Here is a 14,984-nt window from a genome sequence, read left to right on the forward strand (position 1 = left end):
GAACTTCTTCCCCGCTGACTGCCCTCCAGCCTGACACCATCTCCCGCGCCTTCTGCTGTGGATATTTGGACGTTTGTGTCAAAAGAGAGCTGTAGTTTCAGCGAGATGGAAAAGAATTTACCAGAAGACCTGACTGTATTAAGGAAAGTCTCTCTGCTGTTGAGCCTATCTTTTTCACTCTTTGTGGTTCTCTTCCTAGCCCTAAATTGAGGTCTGCCCTTCTCCATGTAGGACCCAACGGCTCTGGTTGCTCCCCACCTCATTTGTACTCCACCAGCCTCCCGTCACTGTGAGCATGTGCTATATAGTCAGACGCCTTACTCCAGGGCAACAGGGGAATGCTCACAGTCCTCTACTTGCCCTTCTCGGAATGTTTGTCTATTGATTTACCTCTGATATGAGGTACATGAAATTTTAAATAAATTAATGTAGAAAAAGTAAAAAAAAAAAAATGTTCTCTTTGTTAATTTCAGTAACAAAATTATATTTAAATTTCACACTCTCTAACAATAAAGCAATTGAGGATGTTTTCGCCATAAAACTTATGACAGGATAACAATTAAAATCAATAAAAGGATAAAATTCTACTGTGTTGTGTGACCTCTGTATTACTCTATTAACAGTGGACAAAAATTATGATCATCAAACAAAGAGTCCTGGATCTTCTAAGGACCAGGCCTCTGGACTTCTAAAATCTTAGTTGTTGGTTCTGACTGATGCTTCTTTCTGATTTCCTCTACTTCACCATCATCAACTAAAAATGAAGCCAGTAGCGGAATTTGAGAAAAATAGTTCTTAGCCAGGAAGTGTTTGTGTTTGATCTTGTGAATAAACAAGGGTTCATATCCCTGAAAAGAAAAAAAATCAGATTGTATTAAATGTCACAGATAAATCTTGCCAAACAAAAACACTTTTATGCCTCAGTGCCTTTGCTTGTCAGTTCTTTCAGCTCAGCAAACTTTTTTTCCCCTCACTTTGTCCATCATTTTACAGGGCTCAGCTTTTGATATTTAAATCTGGAAGTCTTTCTAGATTTTCCCTCTGAACTGAGTCCAAACTAACTCCTCCTTCTTCCATACCTGCAAGCACTTTCATATATTTTTAAATGTAATATTTAATTCATTCTGCCTTGGACTTCACTATCTACTTGCAAGTCTCTTCCATGATAATAAAGAAGACTCCTTAAAGATTCAAACTGGGTCTTTTTCATACATGTGTCTCTGGTCACCTTAGGTAAACAGTCAATCAATATTTTTGTGTGAATGCTCTTGTCACCATGGTTCTCTTTAAATCTATTTCAATACTGATACAATTACCAACTTGAATTTTTTTCTAAAATTTGTCCTTCCCTCTACATCTCCAGAGTTCAAAATAAAGATCACAATGTACAGCAGAAACTAATACAACATTGTAAAGCAACTTTTCTCCAATAATAAAACAAAAATTAAATAAATAAACAGTGGTGCTGTGACCATGTAAACTTCTTTTCTGTCACCTTTTACGATCACAGACATGAGCTCCTGCACTATTCCTCTTCTGTCTTCTAAACAGAAAATAATCTTCATGCCTTTAACAAATTTTTGTGCCTTTCCATTTTTCTTTGTTATTAACTAATATTTACACTTCCTGTCTCTCCACAGCTGTAACAGCACTTTGAACTTTCTCTGTTAGGTAGCTCTGCCACATTACAGGCAAAGAAAACATCTGTTTTCTAATAAAAGGGGCACACTGCAAGTTGCCAACCTAATATTCATTCTCTCTTCCATTCATATTTAGAGGCCTGATTTTACACAGGGGCCCGATTTTGTATTCTGTGACATGCTCGGCTTTCTTAGCCTTTATTATAGCTAGGGTTGATCACATGACAAGTTTCTGGCATTCCTTGAGAGCTCAGTTGGTAAAGAATCTGCCTGCAATGCAGGAGACCCAGGTTGGATTCCTGGATTGGGGAGATCCACTGGAGAAGGGATAGGCTTCCCACTCTAGTATTCTTGGGCTTCCCTGGTGAATCAGCTAGTAAAAAAATCTGCCTACAATGTGGGAGACCTAGGTTTGATCCCTGGGTCAGGAAAATCCACTGGAAAAGGGAAAGGCTACCCACTCCAGTATTCTGGCCTAGAGAATTCCATGGACTGTATAGTCCATGGGGTTGCAAAGAGTCGGACATGACTGAGCGACTTTCACTTTCATGTATATGTGTATGTATATATATATATGCATATATACATACACACACATATATATATACATGGCAGAAATATATATATGTGAATATATATATACACACACATGTACATGTGTACATTTTTTATTTTATTATTTTTTTGTGTGTGTGTGTATTTTTTAAAAAGAAGTCACTGGATAAAGCTTACAGGGAAGCTCTTTGGGAGTGGGAAGCCTCACCTGTCAAGTACCTTTAGGCTTTTGCTGTATCTCGGAGGTGGGTATAATGCAGGAGATAAAGTAGCTATCTATCTCTAAGAGTACACGATCATTATGATTAAAGCCAAAGTTTAAATACGGCTGTGGAAGAAGTTAGAGGACCTGGATTTTTGAGAACGTTGTAGAGCTACCATACCACCCTGTCATTTCCAAACTCTGCATTCCTGTTATATGAGAAAAGCAACCCCATATTTGGTTAATTTGTTAAATTAACTTGCTTGCAAATTGCTTAATTTGTTATTTACAGCTAAGTTCAAATGCAACTGAAATGATCAAGAATTGTGTCCATTAGATTTCTCTGTTTTTCCCCAAGCACTTATCACAGTAACCCTCAGATTCAAAAGCAGATTCTGGTTGAATTAACAAACATCATCTATTCTCTTTATTAATTTTACCTGACTCTTCTTTTCAACCAAATCACAAATACTACCTGTACCTCCTCCTAAAATTTGTTTTCTGAAAGGTCAGCTATCTCCTTACTAAAGATGCTTCCACAGTGTCAAGTTAAGGTAAAGAAAGCCCTGGAGAAAAGGAACCAGAGGACATAGCATTCTTACAGAAAGCAGAAAGTATCCTGGGCTCATTTTAAGGTTTCCTCTCTAGGGTATGTATACATATATACACAATGGAATAATACTCAATTAAAAAAGAAAGAAAAGCTGCCATTAGCAACACAGATGGACCTAGAAAGTAGTATGCTTTAGGGAAATAAGTCAGAAAGAGAAAGACAAATACTTTATATTATCACTTACCTGTGCAATCTAAAAAATAAAGCAAATATACACAACAAAACAAAACAGAAACAAGTCATAGATACAGAGAACAAACGAGTGACTATCAGTGGGAAAAAGGAAGGTGTGGGGGCAAGAGAGGATTAAGAGACACAAACTACTGTGTGTACATAGATAAGCAACAAGAATATATTGTACAGCATAGGTCAATATAGCCATTGTTTTATAATGACTTCAAATAGAATATAATCTATAAAAATATTGAAACACGTTTTACACTTGAAACTAACTATATGTTATAAATCAACTATACTTTAATAAAAAAAAATTCTTCTCTACAGACAAATTCACTGAGGGAGTTCACTGGCATTCCAATGGTTATCACTCCATGCTCCCATTCCTGGGGGCACGGGTTCAATCCCTGGTCAGGAAACTAAGATCTCACATGCTGCACAGTGTGGTAGAAAAAAAAACAACCCTCATCTAACCTCCTCCCAACACTCTTAGCCCATATTTCATTTAAGGAATACTGACACATTTCTGTTATATTAATATTAATACAACATTAAACAATACATGTAGAGAACCTTATAGATTTTCAAAGTGCATAAACAAAGCCCAGTCAATCATTAAAGATGAGAATACCAAATTATATTATATACAATAAAAGGAACAATAAGTAACTCTTAAAGAATAATATAATATGGAAAAAAATCCAATATTCATTATCCCCACGTTATATATGAGAAAACTGGGGTATTGAGACAGTAACAAACTTGCCCAACTTCTTGCAACTCATAAGTGATAGAATCAGAATTCAAAGCTAAGGCTACTCTTACCCTCTGTGACTTGCCTGGTGGCTTAGACAGTAAAGAGACCCCGTGAAATGAGGGAGACCTGGGTTCGATCCCTGGGTTAGGAAGATCCCCTGGAGGAGGAAATGGCAATCCACTCCAGCACTCTTGCCTGGAGAATCCCATGGACAGAGGAACCTGGCAGGCTACAGTCCATGGGTTCACAGAGAGTCAGACCCGACTGAGCGACTAAGCATAGCACTCTAATCCTCTAAGCCAGTTCCATGTTTTTAGCTAACTTTTATAAAATTTTCAAAGCAAAGAAGGCGGGTCCTAATGTCCTGTGGATCCTCAGTGACAGATGGGGAAATACTGGGTCCGGTCTCCTGACTTTAAGTCCACCATTTTCCTACTTTGGCCAATGTGCACACTGTGAGAAACTGACCTGCCTCATACGCAGTTCAGAGAACAGAAGCCTTTCTCCATGCTTTCCCTACAGTTTGTGTCATGACTAGGAGTCAAGATTATTTTAACTTTTAAGTATCTTTTTTTCTCAATGAGATAGCAAACGTGTGTTAAGTCGCTTCAGTAGTGTCCGACTCTTTGCGACGCTATGGACTGTAGCTCTCCAGGCTCTGTCCGTGGGATTCTCCAGGCAGGAATACTGGAGTGGGTTGCCATGTCCTCCTGCGGAAGATTTTCCCAACCCAGGGATTAAACCTGCCTCTCCTATGTCTCCTGGGCTGGCAGGCGGGTTCTTTACCACTAGTGCCTCCTGGGAAGCCCTTTGATAGTAAATAGCTCTGTGTATTTCGGAAATTCTGGAAACGCTTTACTTTGCCACAAGACATAAACTCTTCTTTAACTAGGATGAATATTAATACTTAAAAGAATACACCAGCCCAAAACCATAAAACAGCAATTTATTTTAGTTTGTCTGAAATAACAATTATGTTTGAAGTCATTTCTTTATTTACACTAGGCTTACTTAGTGTAAATGGAGCTCTATTTACAGAAATTCAATAAGATCCTGAAATTAGAAACGCATGTGAATAAAACATTTAATTTGATACTGCAGTAACTTGATTAAATACACAAAGGGAGTTTGCGCATTAATTGAAGCAGCAGTGGAATATCACCTTTGGGAATGAACTTCAATTCCACTATGGCTCCTATATGAAATGATTCTGCTAGTATTGGCTAGGCTTCCAGTGATTAAATATTTATGGGGCAGCTTAGTTCACTAAATATAATATTTAACACGGCTTCAGTTTGTTACCCTTTCCTCCAGTCCCTAGGGTGAAATTTTTCTTATCCTGGCATCTACTGGAAAATTATTCAAAAAAGCGAACAATTTAATTACTTCCTCCTCTTTACACCTTACCCCTCCCCAGTAAAAACATGTACAGGGAAGAGCACGATTCAAAACGACCATTATGTTTGAAGTCATTTCTTTATTTTCCCTTAGCTGACATCTTGCATTGAATAAGTACAGCAATTTAATCAGTGGGAAGCAGAGATTCAGTATCAGCTGTTGGGATCATAGGTTTACTTCGTGCAAACAGAGCTTTCTAAGAACTCATCAGGGACCCCTCAATTCTGTTCATCAAAATGTTTTACAGATTGCATCTTGTAAGTTACTGAAATTAAATGGTGTTTAATTTTTATAGCACTTTCCCCACTCCTAGCTAGTTGGAAGCAAATGAAAAATTAAGCCTCAGAACCACACCCCATCGGTAGGATTGCCATTTAGGACACAAAATTATGAACCGAACTTATTTGAGAAGTTAGTGTGCTTTTAGGCAGACCTGTGAATAATCAAAGGACAGACTCTAGGTTCCATAATACCTATCTGGTGATAGTGTTCATTTATTCATTCAACAAATACATATTAATTATCTACTCTGTCACACTGTTGTAAGTATTAGAGATATAGACACACAAAAACTAAACAATATCCCTAGCTCTTGTGAAATTTACTGTGGTACTAATGTGCTTGAACTTGCTATTATTAGGAGGTAGTGGTTTCATGTTAGGTACTTGTAAGACTTCCAGATGTCTTATCTTTATCTCTTATGTGCCTTAACCTCCTTTAAATTTCAATCTCTGCCATACATACCATCCAGGTATGTGTTACTGTTATCCATGGGTTCTCTGTTGCTTAATCCAATGAAACTATTCAAATTATGCATGGAATGTAGTAAAAGGCAGTCAAGTGAAAGTGAAAATTGTTCAGTCATGTCCACCTCTTTGCGACTCCATGGACTATATAGTCTATGAAATTCTTCAGGCCAGAATACTGGAGTGGGTAACCTTTCCCTTCTCCAGAGGATCTTCCCAACCCAGGGATCAAACCCAGATCTCCCACATTGTGGTTGGATTCTTTACCAGCTAAGCTATCAGGGAAGCCCTAAAAGGCAGTCAAGTTACTTCTAATAATTCCAGTGATCAAACTAAGGTCACAGATTGACTTTCTTACCTCTTCAATACTCTTTAGCTTGAGATGAATAGCGCCTTCATCTTTGGTAAGAAGAATGCAGTTCCAGGGAGACCATTCCACAGACTTATCCCATCTGACCATGACCAGATCATTGAGATCCTTCCAAGCACTGAGCACAGACTGGGATGCCCAGATATTCTCTGTCAGGTACTGAATATCTTGTAGCTGCATGTCAAAATATATTTTTAAAATAAAAATATTCTAAACATAAAATTTTATTCTAAACACAAAATTTCTGTAAGATTATTATATCCCTTGAGAAAACAAATTGAGTGTATCTTTTAAAGGGAAACATTATTCATGAGGTTTTCAGTGCACATGGTGAGGGTGGTTTAGTCACTAAGTTGTGTCTGACTCTTGGGACCCCACGGACTTAGCCCACCAGGCTCCTCTGTCCATGGAAATTTTCAGGCAACAGTACTGGAGTGGGTCGCCATTTCCGGGGGATCTTCCTGATCCAGGGATCAAACCCGGGTCTGCTGCGTTGCAGGAGATCTTCTGCACAGTAGGCAGATTCTTTACCAACAGAGGCACCAGGGAAGCCTCTCAGAGCCCACGTGTGTGGGCTGTGCTTGGCCGCTCAGTTGTATCCGACTCTTTGTGACCCATGGACTGTAGCCTGCCAGGCTCCTCTGTCCATGGGGATTCTCCAGGCAAGAATACTGGAGTGGGTTACCATGCCCTCCTCCAGGGGATCTTCCCAACCCAGGGATTGAACCCAGGCCTCCCGCATTGCAGGCGGATTCTTTACCAGCTGAGTCACTAGGGAAGCCCAAGAATACTAGAGTGGGGAGCCCATCCCTTCTCCAGGGGATCTTCCCGACCAAAGAATCGAACCGGGGTCTCCTGCAATGCAGGTGGATTCTTTACCAGCTGAGCTAACAGGGAAGCCCAGTCTCTGCTCACTCTGTTCAAACTATGTTACCAGTCTCAAAATCCTGACTGCATCCAGAGAAAGCAGTGTGTGTTTCTTCCAACATGCTAATTTTACCTTACATTTATATGGTATTAAGTACTTTCTAAAATTCATTAGTAACTTTCAGCTTATCCTCAGGGTTACTTGCAGATCATTTTATTCCCATTTTAGAAATTAGGAAATTAAGATGTGAAAAAGAATAAGCAATTCATTTAGTGTTATTAAAAACTTCATTGTTTTAGTGAAAAAAAAGAGGGAAAGGGGTAAATGAAATAACTGCTTATAAACTTTTTAAAAATTTAAACTATATTAGCTACAGCTCTTGAAATGACTTTTTATCAAGAAGACTGCATATATAAACTTAGGACTGCCAGAGGGGCAAGCTTCAGAAAGAATAAACACAGGAAGAAGAATCATTATTTTAAAAGGCTTGGATGGGAAAGCAGAAATCTTTTCTGTAAAATCAATGAACAGGTTTCATCCGTGATTGGCAACATTTACTCATCATACCTGTATCAGGAAAGCAATTTCAGAATCATCTTCATAATCAGCTTCTGAACAGTAGAGCCGTTGAAGTAAACATTTGTATTTTAAATATGATTCTCGTTTTCGACTCTCATTGTCAAGGTTAATGCACTGACGGCATTGGTAAATGCGGTGTGAGGTGGATGATATAGGAAACTCTGCAGAAGGCAAATAGAGCTGGCAACTGTGGCAAAAGTAAATTTTCTTATAGAACTTCAATGGGTCCTGAGGGACCTAAACAAGTAAAAAAAAAAGAAAGAAAGAAAGAAAAGTTTAATAGCCAGGCCAAACGTTAATGGCTAACTTATCTTAGAATAAGATAAATATTTGGTTAATTTTAAAGTTATATTTTTCCCTAACTTCTAATCTATGCAAAATTTAAATTTCAAGTCATTTCATTCACTCTGTCAAAATGTTAAAAATCTATTGTTCATCAACTTTTAGATACATGTGGTAAAATCACCTAGAAAATTAACTGGCTGAAAAAAATGAGTAGGTAGAGGCTTTGAGTTGCAATAGTAAGAAAACCTTCCAAAAAGAAGGGGAAAAAAGTCCTTTGACACTTTTTTTAAGAAGAATTTAGATTTTTGGTGCTATTCTGTATTAATTTTTCTTACAGGCAGTATATAAATTTATATATAAATAAAAGCCCATTAAAACAAGTGTTCTCATTTCACTCCACCTTCACACTAAATTTAGGTTGATATTCATCAGTGTTCAAACTTTGAAACTCTGCATTATATAGTAGTTCTATTTCTAATTTTTTGAGGAACCTCCATAATGGCGGTACCAAATTACATTTCCACTAACAGTACACAAGGATTCCCTTTTTTCCAAATCCTTGCCAATACTTGTTATCTTTTAATAATAGACATTTTAACATTGAGGGGGTGATATTTCATTGTGGTTTTGATTTGCATTTCTCTGATGATTAGTGATAATGAGTGACAATTTTTCATATACATGTTAACTATTTGTATGTCTTCTTCAGGAAAATGTTTGTTCAGGTCCTTTGCCCATTTTTAAATTGGATTAAAATTATTTTGCTATTGAGTTGTACAAGTTGTTTTGGATATTACCTCATCTGATACACTAATTTAAAGTACTCTTACTCAAAGATGCTATCTGAGTCTTCTTTTTTTCTGGTGGAAGGTCTTATATTTATTAGATTTTTTAAGTATTAAAATATATAGTTGATGTACAATATTATGTTAGTTTCAGATGTTCTACACAATGATTTGACAAAATGATTTGGTGAGAACTGCCAATATCATGTTGAATAAAAGTGGCAAAAGTGGGTATCCTTTTCTTGTTCCTGATGATAGAGGAAATGCTTTCAGCTTTCTACTATTGAGTATGATGTTGGCTGTAGGTTTGTCATATATGGCCTTTATTATGTTGAGGTGTGTTCCCTCTATACCCACTTTGTTGAGAAATTTTAATCACAAATAAACAATGAAGACTGTCAAAACTTTTTCTGCATCTACTGAAATGATCATATAATTTTCATTCTATTTGTTAATGTGGTATATGACACTGATTTGCAGTGTTGAAACATTCTTGCATCCCAGAGATGTCTCTCTTGATCACGGTGCATGATCCTTTTAGTGTGTTGTTGAATTCAGTTTGCTAGCCTTTTGTTGAGGACTTATGCATGCATGTTCATCAGTGATATTTGTGTGTAATTTTCTGTGATGTCTTTGCCTGGTTTCAGTATCACGGTGATGCTGGCCTCAAAGAGTGAGTTTGGAAATATTCTTTCCCCTTCAGCTTTTTGGAGTAGTTTGGGAAGGATAAATGCTAATTCTTTAAATGGTTAGCACCATTTCCTGTGAAGCAGTCTGGTCATGAGCTTTTGTTTGTTGGGAATTTTTGATTGCTGATCCAATTTCATTACTGGTAATTGGTCTGTTCATTATTTTTATTTCTTCCAGATTCATTCTTGGGAGACTATATATTTGTAAGATTTTATCTATCTCTTCTAGTTTGTCCATTTTATTGGTGTATAAACTGTTCATAATAATCTCTTATAATCCTCTATATTTCTGTAGTGTTGGTTGTAACTTTATTTCCTTTTTTATTTCTGATTTTATTGACTTGGTACCTCAATTTTTCTTGATGAGTCTGTCTAAAGGTTAATCAATGTTGTTTATCTTTTCAAAGAACCAGCTCTTAGATTTATTGATATTAATCTCTATTTTATTTATTTCTGTTCTGATTTGTATTATTTCTTTCCTTCTACTAATTTTGTGTTTTGTTTGTTCTTCTTTTTCTAGTTTGCATAGGTGTAATGTTAGGTGGCTTATTCTGCCATTTTTCTTATTTCCTGAAGTAGGTTTTTATCACTATCAACGTTCTTCTTAGAACTACTTTTACTGCATCTCATTAATTTTGGATCATCGTCTTTTCGTTTTTATTTGTCACCAGGTATTTTTTTAATTTTGTTTGATTTATTCAGTGAACCATTGGTCATTTAGTACACATTGCTTAACCTCCCAATGTTTGTGTTTTTTGCAGTTTTTTTTTTTTCTTGTAGCTGATTTTCTATTCTCATACCATTGTGGTTTGAAAAGATGATTGATAGATTTCAGTCTTCTTAAATTTACTGAGACTTGTTTTGTGGCCTAGCATGAAATCTAGACTGGAGAATGTTCCATGAGGACTTGAAAGGATTGTGTATTTCACTGCTTTTGGATGGAATGTTTCATATACATATTTGGTCTGAAATGTCATATAAGGCCACTGTTTCCTTATTGATTTTCTGTTTCAATGATCTGTCCACTGATAGAAGTGGGGTGTTAAAATCGCCTACTATTATTGTGCTACTGTCAATTTTTTCCTTTATGTTTGTTGCATTTCCTTTATGTATTTAGCTACTCCTGGTTTGATACATATATATTTACAATTGTTATTTTCTTATTGGATTGATCACTTTATAATTATGTAATGTCCTTCTTTGTCTTAGCACAGTCTCTGTTTTAAAGTCTATCTTGTCCCTGGTGGCTCAGACATTAAAGAATCTGCCTGCAATGGAGGAGACCTGGGTTTGATCCCTGGGTTGGGAAGATCCCCTGGAGGAGGGCATGGCAACCCACTCCAGTACTCTTGCCTGGAGAATCCCCATGGACAGAGGAGCCTGGCGGGCTAAAGTCCATGGGGTCACAAAGAGTCGGACACAACTGAGCAACTAAGCACAACTAAGCATGCACCCCAGTTTCCTTCTTGCTTTCATTTGCATGGAATACCCTTTTCCAACCCTTCACTCTAGTCTGTCTGTCTCTTTAGATCTGAAGAAAGTCTCCTGTAGGCAATATATACATGGCTCTTGTATTTTTTTATCCATTCGGTCATTCTATGTCTTCTATTTGGAGCGTTTAGTCCATTTACATTTAAAGAAATTATTGATAGGGATGTACTTATAACCATTTTGTTTATTGTTTTCTGGTTGGTTTATAGTTTTTTATTATTGTTTTTGTTGCTCCTTTCTTCTTTTGTTCTCTTCCTCTTATGATTAGATGACTTTCTTTAGTGTTGTGGTTGGATTTTCTCTTTTGTGTGTATATCTATTACAGGTTTTTGGCTTGTGGTTACCATGAGGTTAATATACAACAACATATATCATTTTTAAGTTGATGTTCCCTTAAGTTCAAACATGTTCTAATATCCCTGTATTTTTATTCCCCCAGCCACCACTGCCATTTTTAATATTTCTGACATTATATTTTACATCTTTTGTTTTTTGTATCCCTTTATTACTTATTGTAATAAGTATTGTGGATAAATGTGGATAATTGTGGATAAATGATTTTACTACTTTTGTCTTTTAACCTTCCTACTAGCTGTCTAAGAGGTTGATCTACTATCTTTACTGTATGTTTGCCTTTACTAATAAGACCTTTGCTTTCATAATTTTCTTATTTCTAACTGTAGTCTTTTCTGCTTAGAGTAGTCCTTTAAAACTTCTTGTACAGGTGGTTTAGTGATGCTGAATTATTTAAGTTTTGGTTGTTAGTAAAACTCTATCTCCCTTTCAAATCTGAATGATAGCCTTGCCAGGTAGAGTATTCTTGATGGCAGTTTTTTTCCCCCCTTTTTTCACTTTGAATACATTATGCCAATTCTTTCTGGCCTGCAAAGTTTCTGTTGAAAAGTCAGCTGACAGTCTTAAGAGTTTCCTTGTATACTACTAGTTGCTTTTCTCTTTTTCTTTTGAATGGAATCTTTTTTTTTTTTTTTTTTTTGAGCAGTAGGTCTCAACAGTGTGCTTAAAATATTAACATTAACTAAACCATGGTTGGAAAAAGATGTGCTGTTATATAAACTCTGTTGTTCCATTTACAGAGCACAGGCAGAATAGCTTGGTAATAAATCTTAAGGGCCCTAGTATTTTCAGAATAGTAAATGAGCACTGGCTTAAACTTAAACTCACCAGCTGCATTAGCCCCTAACGAGAGAGTCAGTCTGTCCTTTAAGGCTTTGAAGCTAGGAATTTGACTTCTCTCTAGCTATGAAAGTCCTAGCTGTCATCTTCTTCCAGTATAAGGCCATCTCATCTATATTAAAAATCTATTGTGTAGTGTAGCCATCTTCATTAATTATATTGACAAGATCTTCTGGATAACTTGTTGCTTCTATATGAGCACTTGCACTTGTACGTGTATGTTATGGAGAGCTTCTTTCCCTAAATCTCATGAACCAACCGCTGTGAGCTTCAGACTTTTCTTCTGCAGCTTTCTTACCTCTCTCAGCCTTCAAGAAAATGAAGAGCATTAGGGCCTTGCTCTGGACCAAGCTTTGGCTTATGGAAATACTATGGTAGGTCTGATCTTCTATCCAGACCACTCAAACTCTCTCCATACCAGCAACAGGGCTGTTTCAATTTCTTATCACTCATGTGTTCACTGGAGTAGCACTTTTAATTTCCTGCAAGAACTTGTCCTTTGCATTCACAAGTTGGCTAACTGGTGCAAGAGGCTTAGCTTTTGGCCTATTCTCATTAAGTTTAATCATTTCCAGCTTTTGATTTAAAAGGAGAGGTGTGCAACTCTTCTTTTTGCTTAAACCCTTAGAGGTTATTATAAGGTTATTAACTTGCCTAATTTCAATAATGTTGTGTCTCAAGGAATAGGGGTTGTCTGAGGAGAGGAAGAGAGAAGGAAGCACCACCAGTTGGTAGAGCAGTCAGAATACACACATCAATTAAATTTGCTGTCTTATATGGGCAAGGTTTATGAAGTCCCAAAACAGTTATAATAGCAAGATCAAAGATCAATGACCACAAATCACTGTAACAAACATAGTAAACATGAGAAAGTCTGAAACATTCTAAGAATTACCAAAATGTGACTCAGAGACACAAAGTGAGCAAAAGCTGTTGGAAAAATTATGCCAATAGATTTGCTCAAAGAAGGGCTGTCACAATATTCAATTTGTTTTAAAAAAAGAAAGAAAGAAAAACAGCATCTGCAAAGTTCAATAAAGTGAAATGCAATAAAACATGGTATGCTTGTACATATCATATGATTCCATTTACAGGACAGGGTTAGGTATAACTACAGAAATAAAATGCTGAATGTTTGTCAAGGGTTAGGCATCCAGGGGAAGGACTGATTACAAAGTAGCAGAATGAGGGAATTTCAGGGTGGTGAAAAGACTATTTTATCTTGACTGTGCTATTGGCTGTTGATTACACAACACTGCATTTGTCAAAACTTATCAAAAACATTGGATTTTACCAAAGGTAAATTTAAAAAGTGAATAAAATAGTATAATGTTATGTGAATGGATAGAACATTGAATTCTATTATACTACCGCAAGCATATGAAAATTGTGTAAGTCCATAGAAGACTAAAAGGTAGATTGGAAAAATAGAACAATGATAAATAATTTGATGGTCAACTTTTCTCTTGAACTTTTGTTATATTTTAAAGTTCTCCTGCAATCTAATTGAGTTTCAAAAATTCATTAAAAGAAAGAATAAAAAATTTAAACAATTTTACTTTTTCTGAAAGTTTCTACTGAGATTTTTGCTTATGTTAAGCAGAATAGATGTTTGGTCAGCTTCTTAAATTATTAGAGATTATTACTCTAAAAATAACCATTGGAACAACACTATTAATATTTCAAACTCTTTAATAAGCCCCTCAAAAATTTACTAAAGGTGTTTTATATAGTCTTGCAATGTAAGAAGGCTAAGTTTTTAGAAAGAAAAATCTCCAAAGACAGCTAAGCATATTGGAGTTGGAAAAAGCAATTTAATTCAAATACATATTACATTTGAAGTTCTTGCAGGATATCTATGTGAATCAGTTCAGTAATAATTATAACTATGTGGTAAAGGGACACAAAGGTGAGTGTAGAATCTCAGAAATGAAGAGTTTAACTCTCTCTGAGGTCTAATGAAGAAGAGTACATGTGAACTGAGTCCTAAAAAATAAAGAGGAGCTGGCTAGCCAAAGTCAGGGACAACATTCCAGGAGGAAGCAACAGAATGTGCAAAAGCTTGAAAGTGTGAGAGATTGTGAGGTATTCAATATAGTACAGTATTCAGCTGGACACTTGATCCAGAGAGTAGGAGAGAATTCAAGGTTGGAAATACAAACAGAAAACGTTAAATGGTTCATTTATCAACATAAAAAATATCATTCAAAGAAAATTTAATCAATAAGATGATCTTCCACATGGACCCCTAGTAAAGTACCAAAGCAAAATATGAATATACCTCATTTTACTATAGTATAGAATTCTGATAAAGGAATACAGGGGGGAAAAAAGGTAGAGTACCTTAAGGTGTCTTGCAACTTCTGGATTAAACAGAGGTGTTTTTATGTAATGAAAAAAGAGTGTTGCAATCCTTTTTCTGAGTCCTTCCAGATTCTGATGTTTGACTCCTCTCATCATAAGGTCAACCTCCCTGTCAATCAATTCTAGGATTTCCTGAGTCAGCTTACATTCATGTTCCTGTATAAAATACACCAACATATGTTCTGTAGAATACTAAATATCATCAAGTTAGTTTTTAAAGTTATCACCAAACAAGCTAAAACTAGATTCCAAAAGTATGCTAATATAAGTA

At 36.2% G+C, this 14,984-nt stretch overlaps 1 protein-coding gene across 1 annotated transcript in view; it reads right to left on the bottom strand.

The window, feature by feature from the left end:
- Nucleotides 1-665: 665 nt before the first annotated feature.
- IQUB (IQ motif and ubiquitin domain containing) overlaps nt 666-14,984 on the bottom strand; it is a 72,763-nt gene continuing 58,444 nt past the window's right edge. The window contains exons 10-13 of the mRNA XM_061166393.1: nt 14,693-14,869; nt 7,894-8,142; nt 6,447-6,632; nt 666-848 (exon numbers count right to left, since the gene is read on the bottom strand). Coding sequence (XP_061022376.1) covers nt 666-848; nt 6,447-6,632; nt 7,894-8,142; nt 14,693-14,869 — 795 coding nt within the window. The remainder of the gene's footprint in view (nt 849-6,446; nt 6,633-7,893; nt 8,143-14,692; nt 14,870-14,984) is intronic.

Source organism: Dama dama, chromosome 18, assembly GCF_033118175.1.
Source record: "Dama dama isolate Ldn47 chromosome 18, ASM3311817v1, whole genome shotgun sequence".
NCBI lineage: Eukaryota > Metazoa > Chordata > Mammalia > Artiodactyla > Cervidae > Dama > Dama dama.